This window comes from Cavia porcellus, unplaced genomic scaffold (assembly GCF_034190915.1).
Source record: "Cavia porcellus strain 051 isolate PalLab524CR breed Dunkin Hartley unplaced genomic scaffold, mCavPor4.1 scaffold_28, whole genome shotgun sequence".
In the NCBI taxonomy this organism is placed as follows: Eukaryota; Metazoa; Chordata; class Mammalia; order Rodentia; family Caviidae; genus Cavia; species Cavia porcellus.
Genome location: NW_026947511.1, coordinates 3,319,646 through 3,341,135, shown reverse-complemented (window position 1 = coordinate 3,341,135; position 21,490 = coordinate 3,319,646). Strand labels below are relative to the sequence as shown.

Below are 21,490 nucleotides of genomic sequence, written 5' to 3'. Positions count from 1 at the left end.
TTTGTCTTATAAAATCAATGGTACTGATGTACAATGCATATATATTTATACTGTTATCTCTTTTTGGTGAATTGTTTCCTTTACCAGTATGTACTGATCTTGTTTTTTTTGACCAGTTTTGGTTTGAAATCAAATTTGTCAGAAAGTTACAACAGTGATTCTTCTTTTTTTTTGAGACGGGGTCTTGCTATGCGGTTCAGGCTGGCCTTGAGCTTACTTTGTAGCCCAGGCTGGTCTTAAACTCGCAACGATCCTCCCACCTCAGCCTCCCGAGTGCTGGAATTACAGGCGTGAGCCACCACACCTGGCACAACAGTGATTCGTGATTACTACAGGCTCCAACAGCTTGGAGTGCTATTATTCATCTTTTCACTTTCAGTCTGTATACAATTTTGTGGATATGGTAGGTCTCTTTATCAGAAAGTTAAAGACTACTTGGGTTCTTGGATTTTGTTGCCTTCCTTTTTTCTGTTTTGTATTCCTATGAGTACTTTGTTCTGTTTTCTTTTGTTTGAGACAGGGTCTCTTGCTCTATAATTCAGGCTGGCCTCAAATTTTTGTCAACCATCCTGTCTCAGACTCTGAACTGCTGAGATTACAGGAATGCACCACCATGCCTGATAGTAAAATAATTTTTTTTGGTACCAGGGATCGAACTTATGACCTTGTGCTTGCCAGTCGGGTGCAGAGCCACTGAGTTATATCATCCGTCTCCTATAAATACATTATATAGTATCAGTTTGATGGACTTGAGTTTCTTTAGTTTATCTTTATTGTGAATGGTCTTTATTTCTCCAGCAACTTTGAAGGATAATCTTGTAGCACAGTAATCTTGGTTAGGAAGTATTCTCTTTTAGGTCCTGAAAAACTTTTAAACTCTTCTGTCTTTTGTTTTGCAAAATATGCTGATAATCTGATGCGTTTCGTCCTCAAAGGTAACTTGGCCCCTTTCTTTAACAGGTGTTGGTATTTTCTTCTGAACTTCTGGAATTTTTATTATGACCTGCTGCGTGAAGTGTGTAGGCATTTTATTATGAAATGCCTACTTCTATGGACATCAGTCTCACAGTTTTCCAGTCACTGAACCCAAATCCTGACACCTACAATTTGAAGGAGAGGTTTATTTGGGGTCACAATTTCAGGCCATGTTCAGCTGGCTCTAAAGCAGTTAACAGTATGGCAGAGGGACATGGAGGAGAGAAAGACCTTCATTCAATGGCATCCAGGAAGCACAGAGGAAAGGGAATTGGGGACAAGAGACTAGAATACATCCTTCAGGCCACACTCCCAGTGACCCATCTCCAACTAGACCCACCTGCTATCAGTACATGTAGTTACTGAATTCATCAATAAGTGAACCACTGATGAGTACAGTATATCCATGATTCAACCACCTTCCACAAGTGAGAATTTGCGGGGGGCATGCTAGACCTAAACAGTAACAACAATATTCATGTCACTGCCTGGATTTGGGAAATTTCCTGCTACAATTTTAGTAAACAATTTTTTTTTTTACCATTAGTTTCTACCTCTACTTCTTCCTCAAGTCCAATGGTCCAAAGTTTTTTCTTTTTATTGGGGTGTGGGGGTATGTACTGGGAATCGAACATAGGACCTAATGCATTGCCTTCCTTAATCTATCCAGCTGCTTATTTGCATCTTCTTTAAGCTTGCTGATAATTTTATTTATTCGATAAGCTATTTTTTCATTAATTTCGCCTATTATTTTACCTTAATTAGTCTTTTAGGTTCTTAGCCTGGAAAGTGATCCACTTTAGTGCCTGTGAGATCAGCTGTATGAGAGTTACATACTTCTGCTAGCATTTTGTTACCCTGTTTTCTCATGATCATTGTGATCTGGATTAAAGATTTTAAATAATTTGGGGTAGAAAGCTCTGTACCAGCTTGTAGTAGAGATGTGTTTAGAAAACAGATTTCTTCCTGTGATGACATACCTTTGGCTTTGGGAATAATTCAGTGTGAAGAAACTTACTTTACTTATCTCAGATTACTAGCATCAGTTTCATATATCTCTGCACTTTGAAAAAAAGAACAACTGCCAATAATATCAACATCCAAAGAGCCAATCATGTACCAGCATGTAATGTCAAACTTGTTTTAAAAGTTTTCAACTCTTTCAATAACTCAGGAAGACAAGGGAGTAATAATGATGAAGAAAAGAACAAGCCGGGAATTAGGAGAAAAGAGTGAAAAAAGAGAAAAGAGAGGCAAAGAAAAATGAAAGAAAAAAAAAAAAATCCTGGTTTTTGGTTTGTTTTTTGAGACAGGTTCTCCCTGTATAGTTCAGCCTGGTCCTGAATTCTCAGCAATCCTCCTGTTGGGATTATAGGTATGGAACACCACACTCAGCTATTATAAAAACTAGGTTTTGATAGTATTATTTTTATGCCCAGAAACCAGTGGTTGGGATTGAGAGGTTAAATGTACAGCTGAAAAGAAACAAAGTCAAGAAAATATAAATGGAGACACCAGTCACATATTATCAGCTAACTGAGACATTGTTTACAAAGATCTTTACTATTCTGCTATTTAAGTATAAAATAACAGGCTAGAGAAAACTAATGATATTCAGATTAATGCTAATAATGTATATTCATAGGAGCAGAAAGCATAAAACAAGGAAAAAACAGAAAAAGAAAAATAAAATGAACTACAAAAGAGTGGGGGTGAGCAGAGAGCTGGAAGGCCGTATGTGCAAGGATGTAGAGAAAGCAGAAAAGAGAGGCAATATAGTCACAAGGTAAGGGAAGAGGTAAGGGGACCATATTCAATTGTTGACCTGACTGTTAAAGAAAGATATCCTTAAGAACTGACTTTAGTTATGGGAATCTATGATTAAACAACTTATGAGGATTATGGTACTAAAACAGAAAACAAATATAGACTGACATAAAAGGTCTAAATTATATTCAATAAAATCACAATAAACAAGCAAAAAAGAAAAATGGAAAAATTATGTATATGAGATTGTCCTGCTCTATTGGTTAGAATAAATGATCTCTGAGCAGTCTGTCAGTGTTGCTGTGTTCAGACCATCCACCTTATTGAGGAACCTCTAGTGTTCTCACAAACCATGAAGTGGAATCAAAGCCATTCTTTCCAGTGTCTCAAGTTTAGAGTTCCAGCCCATACTTCTACCACAATCTCTGCAGCAAGATGTACTCTCTCTGGGGCTCCTAGGCTATGTGCCTGCCATAGCATCTATGCATGCTTCTACGCTTTCCTTGTCTCCAGTCAGTGGCACATTTGGTTCCTCATCTTTCTTCTGCTTATGATTACGAAGCACCCAGGGGTCATGAACTCCAATCTGGAGTTCTTTGTCCAACTCCAATACTGCCTTACTCAAATGTCAGAGCCACGACTGTTGTCACCTCTCACGACCTTTAGTTCTTGCCACATTTGCCTCCGCCTCAGTCCACAGTCTCCCTCTGGGTCCAGTCATTTCAGTAACTCGTGCCTTTGGAGATGCAAGCCTGAGCCTGGGATGCCTGAGTCAGTAACTGATTCTTAGTTTTGTCCTAGTCCTCCAAACTTTTCTACTGCTCTTGATCCCACCTGGGATCAGGGACATCTTCTCTTGCACGAGTAAGTCAATTTCTGGGTCCTGCAACCTAACAGGAATATCACTGGGCTGGTCCGGCCTGTCGTCAGTGGTGGCTAGGGCAAACACTATGCTGGCTTTCACCTCCAGAGGTTTTCACCCCTAGAGTACTTGGATATTCTATAAAATGGCACAGTCTCCAGATCTGAGCTGAAGTAGATTCTCATTTTAGCTTTTCTCATTTCAGTATTGCATCTGTTTACTCACATATTTCAGTGAGAGTTTTTCTTTCTTCCTGTGCAGCCACAAAACTATTAACCTGGATGAGTCCCTCAAACTGATATAAGTGCTGTAGTCTCTAGATTGCCAAAAATTAACAAACATATGTTGAAACAGCCAAACTGTTACCTACAATTTGAACTGTATGAAATGTGATTGCTGAATTTCTTTTGTATCCCAGGATTTCTTAAAAAGGTCTAAGTGTGGAATAACTTAGAGCAGTAAAAGAGGAAACACTGAATTAACTGATAATTGTAATAGCATTTCCAGAAGTCTTTCCACGGACTAGTCTCACTTGCCTTAGAAATGCTATTAGAAATTTCGCAAAGTCTGAAGTCCAAACACAAAAGTGGACAGCAGAACTCTTCAGGCTTTTGCTTTTTAAGGAATTGTGGGTATTTTTGTTTTTTGCTTGTTTTGTTCTGGTGGAACTGAGGATTGAACCAAAGGCCTCTCTTATGCTAGGCAAATGCTCCAACTTAGGCCTTTTTAGTTTTAATTTTGTGACAGTGTCTTGCTAAGTTTTCCAAGCTAGTCTGAATTTAAAATCCTCTTGTCTCAGATTCCTGAGTGGCTGGGGTTAGATCAAGGCCATCATAACTAGCTGGGATTTGCTTTTCAGATTATTAGATATGATTCTACTGGTTATTACACAGTAGATAATAATTTTAATTCAATAAATAATACAACAGTCACTTAAGTAGAAAGCACACTGACAAAGGAAAAATAACATGAAGTAGGTACAATTTTTAAAAGCTTGGTAGTCTAAACTCTAAAGGTCTATACATTAATAGATTCCAAGGGCATGAATATAGCTTAGTAGAGTACCATAATTAGCATTGCTCATGCTACTAGAATAAGTACACCAGATTTTATTGTTTTAAAGATGATCACTGAAAGGAATAATTACCGCTTTGGGGAAATATTCCATCAAAAATTATTAAAATACGCTAAAAAAGTAATTAATGTAGACCTAAGTTATTTGCAAAATTTAGACACTGTAAAATCTCCTCAACACATGATAGCACACAGGATTATCTATCATGCTCTGCCCCATATAAGGTAACAATGACAAAATTTAAAGTTGAACTTGAGAAGAAAGTTTTATCATTTTAAGACAAGAATCAAATGTCAACTGTTTAGATGTAGAAAAGAAAAGCAACTGAACTGACACTATTTAAAAACTCTGAGGTCACTAACTCCAGGAGACAGACAGTGTACTTATAAACTTATTCTTTATATCCTTCCTGGAAACACCAAAGAGGTTATACAAACTTACCAGTGAGGACTGCTTTGGCAGATGGGTCTGCTAAATCCAATGCTGTTCTTCCATCTGTATTTCGGATGGCTGGCTCTGCTCCATGCTGTAAGAGCACTGCAAAATAGCAATACACCTTTTAGAATGGTTATCATAATCCCCTTATTGGAGTAAACCACTTTCTTAAAAAGTTCTGGTTTAGAAGTTGTTTAAAGACCTTCATAGCCTAATAATATAGTAAATATTATTATTTAAAATTTAAGAACACATATTCTATGATTTAATGCACTAAAGACACATTTAATGACATTCTTTTCAATTCAATGTGAGATTTTCCTATTATTTAAATAGCTGACGACAAAGGACTGAAGATTGATAAAATATACTTTAAAAAAAGGTCAAGTTTGTTTAAAAGCTTTTCTCATTCCAAAGGAAAAGTGCCTGTGCCAGAAAGACTTTTATTATGATAGAAATGAAATGTCTAAAACTCCAGAAAGTCCAGGAATCTCTATTTTGTAGGATTAAAAAATCTATAATGCCATCGGTCATCATTCGATTCATCAAGAAAATTAATCAACAGCAGGTAGTTGTTTAGATTTGTCCATTAGTGACAATATAAGGCACTGTACTTCAACAGCAAAATAAACTAGCCTGAGTGGAGTATGTATTCACTAAAAGCAATGGAATATTCCTCACAAGGACATCTTTTTTCGAAAAAGAAACTTACTGGGCATATACAGACGGGTTAACAGCTAAGTGGTCAGTATGTGAGGTTAATTACACTGAATTCTGGGTTAAAATAAAAATGCTCTCTCCAGGATTAACCAACTCCAAACTTTATGAGTGGCCTGACAGCCACCTAGCAGATTAGTACTCTTCTGTGCATGTCACAGAGGTTGGGTTAGGGTCCATGTCTGAACTCTCATCCCTTCCTCTCCAATACCATTTCCCTACTCAGCTTCTGGGATACTATGAATGTTTTGCTCTACTACGCCCTTTTCCTATGGTGTCAGAAGATCATGCACCGAGATCTCTAAATTGTGAGTCACAAAAGCCATTTCTTCCTTTCTTTCCCTCATTTCCTTTTGTGGTACCAGGAACTGAATCCAGGGCCTTTACTCTTAACTACATGTCAAATCCTTTTTATTTCAAGACAAAGTCTTGCCAATTTGCAAAAATTGGTCTGGTCTCCAATTTATGATCCTTTTGCTTCAGCCTCTTCCAGAATGTTGGGATTATAGGTATATATGTACCACATCTGGCTAACCATTTCCTCAAAACAAAAAACAAAATGAAACAAACAAACAAAAAAAATCCTTAAACTGCTACACTGTAATTCAAGGCACACAAAAGGAGAAGCCTTGTGTTATGCTTGGAATGTATTATATAAAGATATATATAGTATGCTTTATTCACAAATAAGCTGAGGAAAAACAGGCAAATATACAAAGAAAGGAAGCACAGCTCCAATTCTACTTCTAGCTATAATGTGCTGTTTAACAGGAATAAAATGTGAGCAATAAATCATCACATATGTAACTTAAAATTTTATAGTAGCTATATTAAAAATGAAAAGTTTAAATTAATTTTAACATTTTATTGAATTGAATATATCAAAAAGCAGTATTTAAATTCACATTTTAATCAATATGAAAATATTAAGATATTTCACATTCTTTTTTGCATGTCTTTGAAATAGAATATGGATTTTTCCCTTGTAACACATTTCAATTCAGACTAGTTACACTGCGTACACTAAGCTACTATAGTGGATGGTGTAGGTCTGTAACAATATTTAGAAAACTGTGTCATATTAAAACTCTGTATCATATTATTAAAATTATATGTCTAAGACTGTTGATATACCAGGGATGGAAGAGTAAGGGATGGAAGGAGAATTTGACAGCAGTATGTAGGGAACCCATTTTTCATTTTTTTAAATGACTAAGCTGATGATTTTGATATAAATACTGAATTGAGACCTAGGGCAAGGGTAGCTAATTTAAAGATGGAGTTAACATCATGATACTGAGGCTCAGAAAAGTAAGTACCAAGTTAATAAAAACTATCTTCTCACATATAATTTGTCAGTGGTCAATCTGTTAGAAAATCTTTTCTTGTTAGGTTTAAGTCTTTTTTATTACTATATTTTTCCACTAAATGCTTTTTAAATTTCTCTTACTATTTTAAATCTCCTATATCAACCTCAGGTTATCCTTATTTCTCACCTGTGTTATTTTATATCGTAAGTAGTCTCCCTGCTATGATTCGTCCTATCCAGCTTCCTATCAAATTATTCATGCTAAAATATACTACTCTCTGGCCGAGGATATAGCTCAGTGGAACCACCACACACCTGGCAAACACAAAAAAACTATTATTTTTATGAAACTATTCCTCTGTTCAAGTAGTTTCAGTATTACACTGCTTATGTAGTAATATCAAGTTCCTGAACCTAAAATTCATTTTTTTAAAATAAAGAATTCACTATCATTTAAAAAAAAATCTTTCACTTGAAGGACTACTTCAGGAAGTTGGGCTTTGAGGTTTTCTTTATCTTTTCACTACGCAGTTCATTCAGTCTGGCCTTGAACTCACTTTGTAGTTCAGGCTGGCCTCCAAATTGCAGTGATCCTCTTGCCTCTGATTCCCCAGTGCTGAGATTATGGACAGGCACCATCATGCCTGACGAACCTTGAGATTTGACTTTTCTCAAGTCACTTTACTAATCATTATTCTCTAACACTTAATGTTCATTTCTACCATGTCTTTACCTGGCTTTTTGTATATCTTATCTCTCAGAAGAATGCAATTTTTTAGAGAACAGCAACTTTGTACCTATTCTCTAAAAAAATTTCAAACTCGGAGCTGGGGATTTAGCTCAGCGGCATAAGTGCCTGCTTGCAAGCAGGCAGTCGTGAGTTCAATCCCTAGTACCGATAAAAACGAAAAAGACAAAAAAAAAAAAAAAATTAAAACTCAGTACCACACACAAACAGTGATTATATTATGTAGTATTCTTAAAGATTTAAACTTAGCCAGGCAGAATTTGCTATTAACCAACAAATTCAACGTAGATTCAGAACAGTTACAATTTCGGGTTAATTCTGAAAAGAAAAAAAAAAAAAAAAAAAGAAGACAAGAAAAGAAATAATCTTACCAATGCAAACATCAATCTTTCCTTTGATTGCAGCTTCATGGAGAGGTGTATAATTCCAGTTATCTCGAGCATTTGGGTCTGCACCATGTTGCAAAAGGAGATTGACTACTTCAGCATGACCAAAAGAACATGCATTATGAAGAGGAATAAGCCCCCCATCATCACGTGCTTGGACATTTGCACCATTCTGAAGTAAATATTCAACTACATCTTTTCTCCCGAAACCTAGAATAAAACAAATTATCCACATTTAAGTTTGTCAAGAAAAAAAAATCAGTATGTTATAATCCATGTTAAAATGCTTCAGTATGGAAAATAAAATTTAACAATCCAAGAATTATTGAAAAAATGACCTGAACTATATCAGTAATTAATCTTGACAGAACCAAAGCATCTTGCTGCTCAGTAGCCTACAGTACTGTAGGGCCTTAAGCGATACTATTAAGTTTAGAGAAAGAATACAAGTGATGAAAAGCTCAAAGTTCAAATGTTTTTCACTATACAACAGCATTTCTAATTGTAAAGAGTTCTCCATATTTGGTGTATACACATATTCACATTTCAAACTATGTAAATTAAATAATTTACTTAGTAAATTAATTTACTACTTTGTAATCACTTTACAAAGTAGTAAATTTTCTTTTAATCTTCTTTGAGTAACTTTTCTATATCTATTTTGTATAGTGATCTTGCTGAAGTGAATGACTATGAGAGCAACAAAGCAAGACTGGGTTACAGTTTATATCATATATAGGAGATAAGAGAGGTGACTTCAGCTGGGCATGGTGGCACATGTCTGTAACCCCAGTACTTGTGAAGATGAGGAAGGAGGACTGCTCTGAGCTGGAGGCCATCCTGGGCTACATAGTGAGTCTAAGGCCAGTGTGAACTACATGGGAAATCCTGTCTCAAACAAACAAGCAAAACAAAATAAAACAACTTAGTGACTTGATTATTTTGATTGAGTAGTAGTATGAATTTCAATTTGTTATTCCCATATATTAGTACTTAATATACTTTTACAGCCAATTGTGAAATGAAAAGAAGAAAAGCAAACAAAAAGATATATATAATTATGTTGAGAAACAGGGAAAGAACTCCTTACTCTTCTGACATTTCTCCAAAATATTATTAAAATCACCAAGCCTGAAAGCAGTGCTAAGAACACTTGTGTGGAAATGGATGAGAAAGGCTGACAGGAAACTCACTGCAACTGAATTAAAAAAAACAAAACAAAACATTGAAGATTAACTGTTTTTTTTTTAGAGGGGTGGTAATTGCTTTTACAGATATTGTAGTCACAAAGGTGAGTATATTTGCTTCTCTCTCCTCAAAAAGTTCTCAATTCAAGGACAAAACACTGCAATCTAAGCAGAAGAAACAAAATGTATATGACAATGAAAGTATGCAAAAGTAAATTCTGTATAAAAGTTAAGACACAGAATGCTAAAGTAGGGAGATACTAGAGGAGAAAGAATCTTGTGTAGCAGGCTAAGGAGCTGTCTGGATTTTGTCTCATAGACTAGTGTTTTTCAGACTACATTTCAATGAAATCTTATTTATGATCCAATATGTAATGTTTATTATTAAATATTGTTATGTAGTTGGCACTCAGTTCAAACCAACAAACGAATATCCTCATTCTTTCTTGCAAAGACTTCCCAAAATATCCTTGTGTTTTTGACCTAACTCCTAGAAACAGTTTGAAAAATACTACCATTATACATCAGTCAGTAAAGATTTGTTTAGGGCAGTAACTCCATTACCCTTTTTTTTTTTTTGAAGAAAAATCTCCTTGAAGGTTTGTGTGGATAAATGAATGCAATGTGAACAGGTCGGGCAGACAGATTCTTGTTTAGACTGCTATTGCCACAATCCACACCATAAATGACAAAATTAAGACTGATGTGTCAGCTAGCTTGGTTACATGGTACAAATATTCTCCTGTGAAACCTTCCTGCTACTTCTATTCCCAGCCTCCCAGATCCCTTCCTGAGTGTCGGCCTTTTGCACACATTTTTGAAGTGTATATATGTGTGTGTAAATGCACCTCTTTTAATTTTTTAAAAGATCCTGCTTACATTTTAAGAAATCTACCAATATACTATAGCCTCCCAGATCCCTTCCTGAGTGTCGGCCTTTTGCACACATTTTTGAAGTGTATATATGTGTGTGTAAATGCACCTCTTTTAATTTTTTAAAAGATCCTGCTTATATTTTAAGAAATCTACCAATATACTAGATTAGCACATATTTTTGTTATTGAAAGTATAAAAATTTAACTAGTTCCATTCTCAAGGATAGTTCATTTCCAATTGTTCACTACTGTACACACTATTGCAAAAAGTAACTAGAGAATTGGAAGAGAAAATTAACAAGATCCAATGATTAGTTTGTGAAAGGATACAAGGGCTGAGGATGACTATCAGATTTCTGATATTAGAATAAAACAGGTTTTGAGCAACAAGGTTTGATTCTGGAAATAATTTGAAGTACTTGTGAGACAAACGCCTAGTAGTAGGTTCTGTGGTTCTTGAATTCAGGAAGCTAGTCATAACTATTAAGATAGCATTTGAAGCTATGCAAAAATACTAAGGAGACTTGCTTTCTACCTATTTTGTTATTCAATTCTTTTCACCTTGCACTGCAGTCTTTTTTTACTTTAAGGTCTTTGCTGCCCATTCTCCTCACTTACCCATTCTACTAGATCACTCTTCACAGTATATAAACATGTTCTAACTTCTTTCATTGTATAAAAAGTACTCTCCCTGAACTTCTGTCCCCATTTCCAAAGTCATCTGCATAATACAATCTTTAAGGACTGCCTCCCATTCACTATTCTCCCAAACTCAATGGATTTTTGCTTCTTTCAACCAGGTTGCTTAAAATTTTCACATCCAAGTCACACAACTAGGCATCTTTACAGCATTCAACAACTATGCCTTCCTTTCTGAAGAACCTAGAGAGATTCTACAACATCTGACACTCCTCTGATTTTTCTTCTTGTCTCATTCATTCATTTAACAAATGATCAGAAACTATCAATGGGAGCCAGACTCTTTTCTGAAATCTGAGAGGCAACAATGAACAAATCAGTTCCTTGTTTTTGAGCAATTTCTCTTCCATGGTGATGCGGAAGAGTATTTTTTTTTTTTTTAAATGGGAGGAAGTGATGAGAAAAAAGAATAAAAAGTTAGATCAAGGTTGTGTGTTATGAAAGGGGGACTGTAAAGTTGAATATGATGTTTAGTCACAAGAGGTCATGCTGAGACGGTAAAACATGCTCCAAGGCTTAAGAGGTGAGAGTGAGTTAGGCCAGATTGGGTGGAATATATTGAGTAAGGGGTAGCACAGGAGATGAGGTTAGAAGTTGAGGGGCCAGATAAGGACATAGGAGTTAAGGAACACTGTAAGAACTCTAGTTTATTTTGAGCAAATGCAGAGTCACTGCAAGGATCTAAAGTTACCTGATATATTATTCTCTGGCTGCTGCTGGAATAACGATAGCAGATTATGAGTAAGAATTCACAGTGGTTTGGACCATAATGTGGTCGCACTTGTCAACATAATGATAAATGGCAAACTGGTATTGAATGGGTAGAGCTAGCCGTTACCCTATGAACTATATACAGGGTGAGAAACAGAGCAAGAATGTGTAACACTGAGTGAAAAATCATGGATCAGATCACCCAAAGGTTTTGGCTGAGTAATGGAGGAGTGCAGCAATCATCAACTGAGATGGGAAAATTTATAGATGAAACAGATTTTTGAAAAAGAACAGAATTCAAATTTTGGACAAAACATCTCTCTTCTTTCTCTCTGTGGGCATCTTGCTTCTTCTGTCCAATTTATAAATGATGGGATTCCTCAAAACTCAGTTCTTGTGGTAGTCCACACCTCTAATCCCAGCATTCAAGAGGCTGAAGCAGGAGGATCTTTCTGAGGAGGCCAGCCTGAACTACACACTGAGTTCAAGGCTAGCTGAACTACACAGTGAGACCCTGGCACAAAAAAAAAAAAAAAAAAAAAAAAAAAAAAAAAAAAAATCGAAACCCAAACAAAAAGCCAAAATAAAAAAAGATCTGTTCTCTATCCTCTCTTTAGATATTATCAACTCATATGTCCACTGAATAATGACGTAAAAAGCATCTAAGTACTGTATGTTCCAAGCTTCTCTTCATTTCCACTGACACTGTCCTATTCCAACCTTCGTCATCTCCAACCTGAACTACTGTAACAGTCTCTTAAGTGGGCCCTTGAGAGACTATTCCCCTCTCTGTTACTAGTGACCTTTCAAAAACAAACATAATACCACATTCCTGTTTAAAACTGTTCACTGGCTTCCCATGCTCACAGAGTAAAATCCAAACACTTTAATATGGCCTACAAGATTCCTACATGAACTGACCTTTACCACTTTCTTTAACTTTCCTAACAGTCTTCCTTTTCCCAACAATAATCCACTTCCATTTCAGTCCATTAAGCATGCCACAGACTTGGTAAAGGCTTTCTTCTTGGAATGTTCTTGTTGAGAAACATATTTTACTATTTACTTATTCATCCTTACTGTTAAATGTCTTCACCTTAATAAAGGCATTTCTAACCATCCTATCTCAAGCAGTCCATTTAACATTATTTTTTTTCTTTTAGTGTGGTACTGGGGATTGAACCCAGGCCATTCACACTGAGCTACATCCCCAGTCCTTTTTAAAACTTTTATATTTTTTATTTGAAACAAAGTCTCTCCAAGTCACTAGGTTGCCTAGGCTGGGCTCAAACTTGTAATGCTACTGTTCAGCCTCCCAGAGTGATGGGAATATAGGAATGTACCACCATGACTACCTTATTTCCCATCTTAATGCTATTTATTTGTTCTGCCTCCCCATCTTCACTAGAATGCAAGTCCCACAAATTCAGGGTGTTTTGTTTTTGCTGTTTACGTTAGTTACCTTTGCACTTATTAAATTTGTAATTATACTATCTCATGGAGCTGTAGCTCCATAAAGGGCAGGTACAATGTCCTTCATAGAATCTGGTATGCAACTATTTGTTGATGTTTGTTGAAATAATACATCATGGTCTAAGAAACGAGATTAGGAAGTAAAACTAAGAAAGAATGGTATCAAAAAGGAAAATTTTAAGAAGGCCAAATCACTTGTCGTTAGATCCAACATCACTCTTCCTTTAACACTACCTGGAAACTGCTGATCATATTGTCCTTGTCAAGTAGATCATTCATGACTGACCCTATTTGAAGCACTTAGCAATTATCTGAAGGAAATGTTTTTTAGAAAACACTTCTTAAATTGGAAGTGTAAAAGAACCAGAAAAAAATAATAAATTGGTAAAGACACCTTTCCCTTTGTAACCACTTCTGAAAGATTACTGTTTCTTCACTGGTAAAAAAGCACTATGGTAATAAAAAGTGACTCACAGGCTGGTTTCCTCCAACTCCCCAAAAGGAGAGTTCAGTTGGCACAGAAGCAGTTGAAGTAGAAGAATATCTAGTTGTTATAAGAGACAGTATTAACAGTGAAGACACCTGCTCTAAGTGACTGGTGATCAACGTTAAGGTAAATAGTAGCCATTTGTCAACTATTACTGTAAAGAGATTACTCTGGAGAGTACTGAAACGGCAGTTTCAGTTGGGGAGCTATAGGTAGAATGAGTCAAGTGATTATATAAACATTTTAAGTTACAGATGTCTTCTATGTTAATGACACTCCATTAACATGGTTCTGTAGCTACATTATTAGGATGTCAAAAACTCATCTAGAGACTGACAGCAGAGATGAGCATGTTTCAAAGTCATGTTGTAAAGAGTATAACATGAGTGAAGGTGATCTGCTATGTCCAGATAGCAGATGAAGAATCTGACATTTTCTAATGTTTGAACCCGTATCTTGGCACTAAAGGAAAAACTTAAGAACCAGAAGGTAGCTATTCCAATTAAAAAAAAAAATCCTACTTTTGGTAGTCTGGTGAAACATTCAGATCTAAGCTGCAACCTAAACTTTTATGGTTATCTCTGAAGAAATCTTCATTTTTAAGATCTCAAGCATAGTTCAAGACACACTGGTTAATTAGTCATTTTTTGAAGAAAAAAATAGCATTACACTGTGTTAAAGCTTGTATCTAGATGTCCCCTCAAAGCCTCATATGGTCACATATGGGGTTTTCTGGAGGTGGCTGGATCTAGGGTGTATAACATTGAGATCAATGATGAATGTTGAGATTAAGGGTGCACTACTCTGGATATGAGTGCCACCTAATGGCAGGTAGTCTAGATGGACTATAGGGGACAGAAAGAGGGCTAATACTTGTCTTCTGCCTGCTTGGCAATGCCCCTCTGCCATGCCACTCTGCCTTTGAGCCAGCCAGTTCTGGACTAAAATCTGCACAAACTCTAAGTCAAAATAAACCTTTTGTCCTTTAACTTTGGGTGTTATCGGGCATTCTGCCTCAGCAACAAGAAAGTAACTAAGATACACAGTATATCTGGATCATGTTCTTACTGGTCAGGTAGAACATGAACAGGCATATCTTGAGTCAATGACAATCTACACACTCAAAGGATCCTTTCATGAAGGAATCAAAAGCCGTGGATGCCCAGCACACTTTATGGTTTATAATTATGGAACAACAGCCATCTTCAAATACTGCTCTATGTGTGAAAATTCTGATGAAGTTATATATCAAGTATGAATTTACTATAAAGTACTGTCACTAAAGCAAAAAAGGCCTATATAGAAAGTATATCTGTTGGTGTCATTTAATGGCAGGCAAGTAGATGTATATATTAAGAAAAAAAATCTGCCAAAAAATGTATACTCTGAAAAGAAAAAAATCTGTATAAATATTTTAATACTAAATTTTTGCAATATCATGAGATTGAGTTACTTTTGGTCTCTACAATTACAAGGAGTGTTCAAAGTGGTAGCTATTTGCTTCCAGACATTTGATATGTATGGTGAACTGCTGAAGCATGTATACATGTTTTGGGCAGATGCTACTTCATTAGAACTAAGTATTCAAGAGAAAGGACTTTATCCATTTCAACTTGGGACAGATACATGATCTGACTAGACACATGATGGTAGAAGAAACTTAGAAAAGGATGTCATGATCTTCAGGGTGATGAAATGCTTACAATCTGAGTGGGGAAACACTGAAGAGTATTGTAAACTAGTTGTCTACCTCTAGGCCCAGAGGAGCCAAGATGAAAGGTAAAGCTGTAGAACTTGGTAATATATTGGGAGATAAAATTAGTCAAGGATTCTAAATTCTTAAACCCATCTTTATTTGACCTTTTTTTTTTCTTTTTGAGATAGTTTTACTATGCAGTTCAGGCTGGCCTCGAACTCATTTTGTAGCCTAGGCTGGCCTCGAACTTGCAGCGATCCTCCTGCCTCAGTTTCCTCAGTGCTGGGATTATACCAATGTGCCACCATACCTCACCTTTGGATTTTGGGGTTTTCTGTTGATGTAAGACTAACAGTTTGAAGGCAAAGAATATGAACCTATGTGTTGCAACACTCCTAACTACGATGTTGGCTTAGAGCCAAAGATGGAAATAGTATTGAGAGGTTTTTACAGGTCTTCGATAGGATCCTTTTGGGGAATGCGGTGAATGGCAATCATAAAAATGACTATTTTTGTAGCTGACCTATTGAAACCTTGAATTGGGGGAATCATCTTACTTTTTTGTGACCGCTCTACATCTGTGAAAGATAGCAGCCCAGTCACTGCTCTGATCCTTTCAGCTAGTTCTTCAGCCGAACAGATTATTAAAATCTAACTCCTTGCAACTTTTGTCCCACTTGCCTTAGTGTTGGCTGCCAAGCCACAACAGTCACAGCCACTTACTCTTTTCCATGAAAGTGCCATACATGTGAAGATGGTAGCATGGTCTAACTTTCTTTCATCTCTAAAGGAACTGCAATTTTCATCTCTGCTGCTTGCATGACAAATTCTAGATGCTCTAATTTCATTTCCCTCCTCTGGAAAAAATTTTTTTCCTCTTAGCTGGGCAAGATCCCATAAACTTATAATTCCAGCTGCTAAGGAGACTGAGACAGGAGGGTTGAAAGTTTGAGGTCTGCTTGGGCAATGTAGAAAGATCCTGTTCAAAATAAAAAGGATGTAGCTTGGTTGTCAAGGTTCTGGGTTTAATCCCTAGTACTGGAGAAAAAATATCTAACTCACAGAATTGAGTGTAGTAATTTCAAATTCAGTGTAACTGATCCAAAGGATATGGAACAATAATATACTACAAACCAAACAAGTGTTATGTTAACTAAAACTTTACAATAAAAGCTTTTGTCAATTTGTTCTCTATAACATATTTATCAACTGTTTCCACTATTTATATACTAAATTTCTTGAACCTAGTAAACGACTTGAGATTTTTCTTTACTGAGATACTTCTTAGAAAGAAGATTCTCAAGCTATGAAATTCCACTCTACTCAGCCCAGTTCTATGACTTTAAGGAATGCGTTTTTTTCCTTTTAGTATGATGGGCACCAAGATGACTTTCTCCCAAAGTTTCTGTCACCTCCTATTTTTCAGTAAGTTCAGAAAAGCAGTCTTTAAAACTGGTACTGCTGTTTTATAGGAGATTAAAATGTCAAGAATTTCAGATAGTCTTTTTAGTAAAATTAGAGCGTATGTGGCCTCAACATGAACTTGCTCTGTAGGTTTTCTGATCTAACACAAAAATCATTCATATTCTGTGCGTGTCTATGTGTGGGATGTGCGTGTACTGGGAGGAGGCAGGAAAAGTGGATAGAAAAGTAATTTTTCTCCTAAGAAATGGCTCAAGTCAGGTACTTGTAGTATATAATCTATCTCAGTAACAACAAAAAACTAATAAAAAAATTCTTGCTTATGCTAATTACCTTTTTTTCTTTAACAGAATTTACCTCCCTTATGGCAACTGATTAACTGAATTTTTTGAGTGAAAACACAAACAGTTTTTTGTTCTTCATTTTCTGTAGTCTGCACACATCTCTCATTTCTAGTGTTCCTGAGAAGCAAAATTAAAAGACAAAACATGTCTTCCTCCAATAAAACCTCCAAATTTTAACTGGCTGACTTTTATGATTGCTCCTCATCCCCCAATCCTTCATAATGTACAACCTACTGTTTGGTTAGGCAGTACCATCACTTATGTTGGGTAGCTAAACATATACTTACATCTACATAAACATGATTCACAATTTAGCACCAACAAAATGGATTATAAAATGTATTCTCCAAATATTAAAAAAATTGCAGCTGGTTGTACTTATTTTTTTTTTAACATGGTTTTTCTTCTTTTGGTAATGGGGATTTATAATCACAGACAGAACCAAATGGTGCTCTCTCCCTTTTTAGTTTTAAATTCTAACATACAGTCTTGCTAACTTGCCTAGGCTATTATAGAACTCATGATCCTCTGGTCTTAGCAACCACGCACAGGAGCTGCAATTATAGTTTCAAGTCACTGCACAGTCTACACTTTAATTTTTAACCTACACCTGAAAATATGGGTAAATTATGGTAGGCTAGTTCCCAAAATATTATTTTCCATTTCTATTTGAACAAACAACATAAAATCTATGTTTAAAAAACCACTTTGGAAGCAGTGGGGGGAAAAAAAAAGCTTTGAAATGTTGGGAGAAAGCAAAAGGTGGGATGGTGAAAGAACAAGAAGGTCAGTGAGAAGCCAACACCATAATAGCACAACTCCAAACTTAGCAGTTAATACACCAAATTCTTGAAAGGTAGCAACTAAGATCTTCCTTGGTTATTTTCATCTCATAGATCAAATGAACATAATCTAAGTAACATTACCCTCTGGAATGTGTATCACTTGTTTGTGACAGTTTGCCAAATTAGTTAAATCTTGACTACGTGGTCAAACAAGGTAATTCAAATTAGTTGGAGAAAGCACTATTCACTAAAATCTCAGGCAAAATGATTATCTAGGTGAGATCTGACTTCAGTGTTCTTTCCTTTCCACTGCCCATTTCTTAGTACTCCTATCCTCCCACAAACCATTTTTTTCCTCTTAAAAGGCTTCCCATGGAAACCAAACAAAGGTGTAAATGATCAAGAAAGCATGCTTCCTGTAAGTATTTACTTTTTAAAATAGGTTAAAGCAAACAAATCGCCTTTTGGTTGAAATTGTTCAGGCAAAGCCTGTGAACAATAGTATTTTTGTTATGTTCCTCTGCATATCATCTCTGTCCCAAAAGGACAGGGTATGTAAAAATGTATCGCCTGCTTTTTCAAAAAACTATTTCAAAAATCATGATATACATTAAATAAACACCAGGATTATCAGAAATAGGAGAACTTACTCCCATTTTCAATCACACATGGTTCACTTGAGGTTAGACGTAGTCACTCACAGCCTTTCCCCAAAATAAAAAGCATAAATGTCCTACAAGAAATTAGCTGTCACATCTCTGGCTCTTTAAATATTTCCTATATTTAACACTCTAGTATCATCATTAAGTGAATCTAATAACTATAGTAAGAGAAAGAAACTAAAGCAATCTAAATCTCTCAATTGAGTCCCAACTTCAAGCTAAAGTACCTGCACCATCTTTCTCAAGCTACTACTTTCCACCCCAAACTTGTGTGTGTGGCTGACTCCTGGCACCTAGTCTTTGACCTCGGTTCTTTCAAACTTGCCTATTTCTAATTCTAGTTTCTAAACTTGCTAATGACTGACTACAGATAAACCAATTAACTCGAATGTGTCAACAGCCCATTAAGCAACTCCTCCTAAATCACACCCTTGAATCTTACTGAGGCCTTTAAGACCCCCAAAGGGTCGATAAATTATAGTAGAACTCCCATGAAGTAAATTTTTGAGATACTTAGTGTTTGAATCACAAGATCTACCTACTATGTCCCCCATTATTTCTTGTGTGTAGGCGCTCTTCAGGATAGCAAGACCGGAAGTTGGTACAGGTATTGTTGATACCGTAAAACAAAACAAAGCCACCCCCCCCAAAACAATTTCCAGTAAATGCGGTACGCTCTCCCCACCAATTTCCCCAATCTCCGTGATCGCCCAGCCTCCGGGTTTCACAAGAAAAAGGTCAGGGCACTTTGCGGTTCCGGCCTGCGAACCCCGGCCATGTAAGCGCGCTGCGCGGATCCCGTTTACCTGCGGCGAAGTGCAACGGGGTCGATTTCCTGCCCGCCGTGTCGCGGCTGTTCACCTTCTCCGGCGTCACCAGCTTCTTGACACGCTCCACATCCCCATTGCGGCACGCCTCGAACAGCTCGCGGGCGGCCGGCTCCACGGCCTCAGCTACCATGCTCGCGCAGGCCGCACCCCCGCCGGCGCAGCGGCGGCCCGACATGATCCTGGCCGCCGCCGCCGCCGCCGCCGCCGCCAAGAGCAGCGCCAGCAACGGTAGCAGGAGCCCCGGCCCCGCGAGCAAGAGGGCGAGGCCCCCTGAAGGAGACGCCCTCAGGGCCCGGGCCGCTCCGGTCCTTGCGGTCACCGGACCTGGCACAGCCCCATGGCCACACAGCCACGGGCTCCTCGCTTGGCTCTGTGCCCTCCGTTTGCCCCGCGGCGGCGGCGCAAACGACGGCGGAAGCAGCGCGAACCCGCCGCCGGAGCCCTGAAGCCAAAACGGCAGCGGAAGCTAGCAAGGCCCTTTCCGCCAGCTTCGTCGAATCTTGGGAGCGCACGTGACGTCGTTTCGCGCGTGCGCAGTTGTAGGGCACCGGCCAGGCCTTTTTCTGGCACTGGAGCCGCGCGGAGGGGCTTGTGGGAAATAGGAGGCTAAGCCTTTGGAGGCGAGAGGGGAAAGGGCTTCGTCCCACCGCCATCTTTATAGCTGGGTCGGCGGGAGCTAAACAACTTATGGTCTATTTTAAAAGTAGATGTCTGAAGACGAATTTCCACAGTGTCATTATGCCGAAAAAGAGCCCTTGAAAGTTTTGCTCCGTTTTGTGTATGCTTTTAGCAATTCTAGTTTGGAAAATTTCCATTTTCTTGGTTTCCATAGTCCTTCAGGGGAATAGCTTTTCCGTTTTACTGTGTCTCCTCCCTTAAATATCCCGCACTGCCCTGTCCCCACTAACTGCTTTTTCTTGTTTCTTGTAAGTTATTTTTCAGAAGTGAACTAAAGGTTGCTTTCCACTTACCGAGAAGTTTGGATGAACCTCTGCAAGATACAGAACTTGAAATCAAGAAAGCGATGAAAGTTAGTTTCCATGGTCAAGTAACATTTGAGAAGGATGGCTCTTACCAATTTCGTTTTCCATAGTGTGTTCAGTACTGACTAGAGAACTTAACGTGTGAGTGAATGTGTGTTGCATGGGACAAGGTTGAGTGAGTGCTGGGACGCTGTGGTAGATATGCATATTTTCATGAACGTTTTCTGATTTTCCCTGTGGCTAACACAAGAAAAACAAAAAATTCATTTTCATGCTTAGGGTAGTGACATTGTTATGTATTCCTTATGCCATCCCATTGCGTCCAGAAACTGAATGAAATGATTACGAAGAGTTTTCTTTGCATAAAAGTGTACACACGCTGACAAGAATTTACCCCCAGGTATATCAACCTGTTATCCAGGTATTGTTTTTTTAACAGTTTTATAAATACGAACATTGTTATAAATACGTAAATTGAACCAGGCACCTGGATAGGGGATTGTGATTATTTTATCATTGTTTCTTTAAAGTTCATATTGTAGCTGAGTAATGGGCTTCACATAACGTTAACTTTCCTCCTTGCAAGGTACATGCCCAAACAAGTTCCAGCGTTTAGTCTCCTATCCCCATACAACTTGAGAAGTCCCTTTCAAGTAGGGACACACATACTTTACACCCCCCCCCCAACTCTAGTTAATCTTTGCACACTTGTTTATGAATTTTACTTGTAGGAATTGTTTCTAGCAATGTTGCAGGTACTAGATCCTGTCAAAGAGATGTAAAGTGAGTCTTCAGATAATACCTGGCTGTATGTAGAGCTAAGATGAGTGGACAACAGGATCACCTGGACGTGATTAAGGGGTTCCAGGGGTGATCTTCTGACTCTTCCTTACACAGAAGTAAAATATAAAGGTTCTCTTTTGGAACTTCTCCACTCTTTGCTTTGTTTTGTTTTATTGGAACATTTTAGATACATATAGTGGCAACATTCATCATAGGAAATTTATACCTGTACATGATGTATCTTGTTTTCCAATTCCTCTTCCCTCCCTTCAATCCCTG

At 37.5% G+C, this 21,490-nt stretch overlaps 1 protein-coding gene across 4 annotated transcripts in view; it reads right to left on the bottom strand.

The window, feature by feature from the left end:
* The window catches only part of Tnks2 (tankyrase 2), a 74,461-nt gene extending 54,510 nt beyond the window's left edge, over window positions 1-19,951 (bottom strand). For 3 of the 4 annotated variants that reach the window (XM_063239347.1, XM_063239349.1, XM_063239346.1), the window contains exons 1-3: window positions 19,422-19,942; window positions 8,260-8,484; window positions 5,121-5,216 (exon numbers count right to left, since the gene is read on the bottom strand). In XM_063239347.1, coding sequence (XP_063095417.1) covers window positions 5,121-5,216; window positions 8,260-8,484; window positions 19,422-19,620 — 520 coding nt within the window. In that variant the 5' untranslated portion in view covers window positions 19,621-19,942. Of the gene's footprint in view, window positions 1-5,120; window positions 5,217-8,259; window positions 8,485-19,421 lie in introns of all 4 variants that reach the window. The other variant, XM_003462388.5, reaches the window with a different exon arrangement.
* Between the last annotated feature and the right edge of the window lie 1,539 nt (window positions 19,952-21,490).